Source organism: Anastrepha obliqua, chromosome 4, assembly GCF_027943255.1.
Source record: "Anastrepha obliqua isolate idAnaObli1 chromosome 4, idAnaObli1_1.0, whole genome shotgun sequence".
Lineage (NCBI taxonomy): Eukaryota > Metazoa > Arthropoda > Insecta > Diptera > Tephritidae > Anastrepha > Anastrepha obliqua.
The window spans coordinates 12,881,486-12,887,485 of record NC_072895.1 but is presented as its reverse complement, the minus strand read 5'-3'; the positions used below and the strand labels follow the sequence as shown (position 1 = coordinate 12,887,485).

The window sequence follows — 6,000 nt, the reverse complement described above, 5'->3', positions numbered from 1 at the left end:
CCTTGTATTCTCGGAGTCAGGTAAAAATTGTTGATCCGCTGATTCATATATGCTAAATTTCAATTTTTCGGATAAATCATGTAACATAACCTAACCATTGGGAGCTGATATCCAGTCATTTTTGATGCTACAGACTCTTAGCAGCACAAGTCTGCGTACTTACATATATACTGTTTCAACGAGTTATTGTTGTAGTAGCAAAGCATTCCCCATACAGGTACGGGGAGTGCTGCTGTGGTGACAGGCCTTGGCCAGATATATGTATAGTAAATCCGGGTTGTCCCGGTAACTCTAGGGGGGACGAGTGTAACACAATGATGCTCTATGCAGACCTTGAAATATTGGTAAAAACGCTGAAATACCTGCACTAAATATTATTTCAGATAAATAGATGTTTTCCTAATAAACCAACCGACTGTTATGGGTAGATCATATTTGAATTAGTGTGAACAGAATCGCGTATCTTACTATTTTGGAATTCCATCTGCTATATTCTTGTTCTTCACCGGGAAGTATTACATCAACTAAATATCTGAAAGTTTCATAAGATCCGCTAATACCGAAAAAACGTGCAAATACAAAATTTGCAAGTTTTCGTTGAGTGAAATTATAAAATTTTATAATTGTGAGCCCTTATGCTATGTATAGTTGTTGTTATAAGATTGCTTTTGTTTAAACTTTTTTGCTAATTATTTGAACTTCCGCGTGTGAGAACAGTTTTCAAACTGTTGCAAGTGATCAATTTCTGCTTCTTCTTCAAGTTGGCGTTCCCAATATGCTTTTCTTTACAAGTTTCATGCAAAATGTTGCTTTGTGCAAAAAATTTGAATAATATTACATATTCACTTCTAGAATATAACAAAATGCTATTTCAAATTTGTGCAAAATATTTCACTAAAAATCGTAATTTCAGAACAAATTCCCAGCAAATATATGTATCTATTCATCGATTACCGAAACTCGTAATCAAGCTGCGAACCGCCCGCTACTTTGCCATTATTGAGGTTATGTAGCTTAAAACGTGGTCTGCCACTGTGTTTGCACAAGTGTTTTACATTGTTCCAGCGTGTATTTGCCACTACGTGTCATGTGTTTTGAACACATGAAATGCCCACTAACCAATATATTTCCAATAATAACTGCACATTTATAAGTTTTTTTGTTTCACTTCCAGCAAAAATCAAAGATTTCTCTTTATTTCAAACATTTTACACTTTTCAATGTAAATTTTCCGAAACACGCCCAAATATAATACTTTGTAGCGAAATCTTTACTTGAAGCATTTCATGTCAGGTTGAAGCTTGTAAAAAAACCTGCAAGAACATAAAAGAATGTTAGTTTTGCTTTATTTGGAGCGCTAGCGCTCCGTAAAGTGCCATTACGAATACTTACATTCTTCAGGGTCGTCAACGCTTTACTTGGACCTCGCACGCATCTTCCTGCGCTTACGCTTCAACCTCCGCATACGCTTCTTACGCCACTATAAATAAAATTAAAGGAAAAACACACAATTACAAAAAATTCGCCAGTTGTAGTTTTTTAGCACAAACGCCAATAATTCAACCACGTGTGTGTGTATACAGAAACTGAAAGCAATGGCGGCCGGCCGCAAGAGAATTGATTGTTCTTATTTATTATTAATGTCAAAAAATGTATTTCACACATTGCTTAGTTGGAATATTGCGCCGTGGTATATTTATTTTCATAAATACTTAAAACACTTTTTTCACTTATATGCTCATATGAGACTTTACCTTAGCTCTCATATTTGATTCTTCACACGAAGACGGTTCAAGAGAGAAAGAAATATGAACGGAAATTTCTTTGCTAAACTGCCTTTTGTACCATCAGCGGTGCCAACGTTGAAATATCGATCGCATGCGCTGAATCGCTGTATTGCACAGGGTTGATTTGTTTGTAGTACCAGTAGGTGGCGCTGCGGGTATTATGTTAGCACAGGAAGTTGATTGAAACAGATTTTAGTTATATTTCATTTTGTCAAATAAATTATTTCAATGACTTTTTGTTTATTGTCTACTTATTTTAGGTACGAGTAATATTTCAGAATTACTGTAAACAAGTAACCTTTGCTTTTTTTTCATTTTAGACATTTTGTGTGGTGTCGAAGCGATTTCGCAAGAATTATATACACCGTTTCACCGGCACCAAGAGCCTCTTCCTATTCCATCCATGGAGTACAGCGCGCCGTGTCTGCGTTTACATAGCAACGAATCAGTTCTTCGACTACTGCGTCATGGCCACTATTTTGTTCAATTGCATTTTTTTAGCCATGACCGAAACTGTGGAGGAGGCTGAGTAAGCATAACTAATTCTAGCCCCACGTACATATATTTGAATAACTCAATAATATAACCATTTCTTGCGGTATTCCCAATTGCAGATACATCTTCCTTGCGATTTACTCCATTGAAATGGTCATAAAAATCGTTGCCAAAGGCTTCCTACTCAACAAGTACACCTATTTGCGTAATCCATGGAATTGGCTGGATTTTGTAGTCATCACAAGCGGCTATGCCACTATCGGCATGGAAGTGGGAAATCTAGCCGGTTTGCGTACATTTCGCGTATTGCGCGCCCTAAAGACTGTTTCAATAATGCCAGGACTCAAGACTATCATCAACGCACTACTGCACTCATTTCGACAATTGGCCGAGGTCATGACTTTAACCATTTTTTGCTTAATGGTCTTTGCACTATTCGCACTGCAGGTGAATAATACGAATGAGCGAATTCAAAAATTTCTTTTGTAAACATTTTTTATAAATATTCTCTTCACAACAGGTATATATGGGTGAATTGAGAAATAAATGCGTGAGAAATCTTCCAGACGATTGGGTTAATACCACAGATTTGGAGTGGCGGAGGTGCGTCTAAATAAATATTGCTTGAAAATTTCTTCGCTAAATTTTTATAAAGAATTGCATAAACTAGTCATACATTTTTTTTTCAGCTGGATCAACGACACAGACAACTGGCTCTACGATGATGATGAAATGCCAATGCTATGTGGCAATTTGACCGGTGCACGTCACTGCCCTTTTGGTTACACTTGCCTCTGTGTGGGCGAGAATCCAAATCATGGTTATACGAATTTCGATAACTTCATGTGGTCTATGCTAACAACGTTCCAGTTGATTACATTAGACTATTGGGAAAATGTGTATAATATGGTAAGCCTTAATATTTCTAAAAACACAACATTAACTTTTACAATTTACATACACGAATAGTAAAAGAATACAACACCCTAAAAGACAGCAGACTATCATATAAGCACACATATTAACAATATCACTAATTGCAAAAGTGCTCAGTAAACTACTCATTTTTGTGTTACCCATGGGAAACAAATTGTATGTTATCGAAACCGAATACTGTTCAAGTAGCAGCTATGGGAGTAGTAGTAGCGCAATAAAAGTGAGAGTAGTAGCGGTACCTGGAGTACACGTGATTAATTTCGCAGTACTCCGAGAGAGTACTGAACATTTTTGTTTGACTAGTACTCTGAGCTACTAGCAGTAACGAAACGTAGCTTGGAGCGGAGTAAAACAATTGAGCGCGCGTTTTGCACTACCTGCTACACTACTCATCTGTTCAAGTTCAGAGTAGTAGCAGAGAAGGTTAATGCAATTGCATTACCATTCTCTGGTAGTAGCGAGAGCAGAACAATGCTTTCTGTAATTTCGCTGCTATGAAGTAGTCAATGCAAACCCTGAATGAAATATTTGTAAATTTCTGCTGAAAGTGAATTGTCTTGAAGGCAGCAATCAAATATAAAAAAAGAAACGAATATAACTACATAGAAACATGAAGATAAGTATGAGTATGAAAACAAAGAAAGAAATTAGGTTTAGGGACCCTAAGACGCAAAATAACGCAAACTTAACTCTATCCGGGGTATAAAATATCAGGGAGTCATCCTTGATAAAACCTTGACATGGAAAAGTCATTTATCGTACATCACAAATTAAGCTTTGAGAGGCTTTACGATACAAAATGGTGTCTGCGGCCAAAGATAATGGCATGGTCTTATAGGACAATAATAGTGTCAATGATAAGCTCAGCTGCCTCTTTGTTATGGTGGGCAAAAGTAGACCAAATTAATACTCAAATGGCACTTGACAAGGTACATATATAGAATAGCCTGTCTGAGCGTAGGGACCAATGGGAATTTGTCCCACAACGGCTTTAGGAATGGTCACTGGACTCAATCCACTCCACCTTGTAGCCAAACGGACGGCAGTTAGTGCAGTTCTAAGATTTTGTAATTTACTTCATCTTAAAAAAAGGCAATCTTAGAATTCTGGGTTCAATCCTGAACTCTTCGTGCATGACGGTCAGTGACAAGATGGAGAGAAAACTACAATTCTCCAAGAATTTCAAGGTGGTGATGAACAGTGATTGCTCAGCGTGGAGACATAATGAAAATCTTTAAAACAGGGTGCATAGTTAAGGTTTACTGATGGATCCAAAATGGAAGACGGCAGTGCCCGGAGCTGAGGTTGTTGCATCATATTTCAAAAAGGCAATTGCAATGGGAAAAACGACTTCCATTTAGATTAGATTAGATTAGATTAAATTTGTGGGTGATTGGACAAGTCCAAGCACTCAGTCTGGAGGCCATTGTACTACACCCGGATAGAATTCAGTAGAACGAATAGAGATAGAAAAGATAAAATGTGGGCGGTAAGACTGAAAAACTAGTTTGAGGTCACTCACTTCTCCAAATCTCTTGGATTCATTCATGAATCTTAAGAGATTCGGAAGAGGAAAAGTATGAACCTTTCACGTCTTAGAGCTATGTGCCAGGGAATGTCTTCGTAGAGGCACGCGTGGTGTCAATATCAATAATCTCTCTGACAGTCAAGCAGCTCTAAAATCGCTTCTCATTTCAATCAAGGTTGGTCTGGGAATGTTTTAAAATTCTCGAAACTCTAGCATCAAAAAACTTCGTCACTCTGATATAGGGGGTGTGCGTACCGGGACATGAGGGGCACGAAGGGAATGAAATTGCGGACACTTAGCGAAAAAGGGTGCAAACACCCTCTTCATTTGTTCTGAACCTTTCTGCGGGGTAATATCTTCAAAAGAGCCTTTTTGCGTAAGCGGAAACAAGGAGGCCAAATTGAGTACTGGAGAGCTCAATTGGGGCATGCGGCAATCGAAAAGACTCATTCATCCAGAGCGTATAAAGATAGAGGCAATCCTTAACCTCAGCAGAAAAGTCTTAAAACTCAGCACTGAACTCTACACAGAACTGCTGGCAGGACATTGTAAACTTAATTACCACATGAAAAAATTTGGTGTGGCAGAAAATGATGCTTGTAGACTCTGCAAAGAGGCACAAGAAACAACAGAACACATTCTATGCGACTGCCCTGCAGTGGCACGACGCAGACTAAATTACCTGGGAAACGGAGTTATACAAGATGAAGTTCAAAATAAACAGACTGGCGTGATAAAAATGTTTTTGATGGCGCCATCTTTTTAATGAGTTAGTGCGATGGAAAAAAAATTTGAATTGATGAAAAAAGTCTATGGCGATGATTATCTATCTCGTGCTAGAGTTCATGAGTGGTTTACACGTTTCAATGATGGTAGTGAGGACATAAATGACAAGGAACATACGGGCCGCCCTAAATCAGTAATTACCGAAAACTCCATCGAAATTGTTCGTAAATTTATCAAAAATGAACCGAAATCATCGTTCAAGTTCATGGAATCGGAGTTGAATATCTCCAAAACATCAATTTATCGCATTTTAACTGATCATTTTGCCTTACGAAAGGTCTGTGTCCGTTTCATTCCGCACAGGTGAACTGAGGACCAAAAATTGGTCAGAACTCAACATTCGAAACACTTCGTTACGGAGGCGAGAAAAGACGAGAACTTCCTTTACAACATTGTAACGGGTGACAAAACGTGGTGTTTCCAACATGAGCCTGAAATTAAGTGTCAAAGTGTCGAATGGAAGGCCCC

At 38.2% G+C, this 6,000-nt stretch overlaps 1 protein-coding gene and 1 long non-coding RNA gene across 2 annotated transcripts in view; one reads left to right on the top strand and one right to left on the bottom strand.

The window, feature by feature from the left end:
• Positions 1-1,146: 1,146 nt before the first annotated feature.
• Positions 1,147-1,886, bottom strand: LOC129244879 (uncharacterized). Its single transcript, XR_008582389.1, has 3 exons — positions 1,755-1,886; positions 1,393-1,480; positions 1,147-1,313 (listed from the first exon to the last, which is right to left on the bottom strand). It is a non-coding gene; the product is annotated as an uncharacterized LOC129244879 (long non-coding RNA).
• Positions 1,887-2,138: 252 nt separating this feature from the next.
• LOC129243936 (sodium channel protein 60E) overlaps positions 2,139-6,000 on the top strand; it is a 92,993-nt gene continuing 89,131 nt past the window's right edge. The window contains exons 1-4 of the mRNA XM_054881416.1: positions 2,139-2,316; positions 2,402-2,729; positions 2,803-2,885; positions 2,972-3,191. Of these exons, the coding sequence (XP_054737391.1) occupies positions 2,255-2,316; positions 2,402-2,729; positions 2,803-2,885; positions 2,972-3,191 (693 nt within the window). The 5' untranslated portion in view covers positions 2,139-2,254. The remainder of the gene's footprint in view (positions 2,317-2,401; positions 2,730-2,802; positions 2,886-2,971; positions 3,192-6,000) is intronic.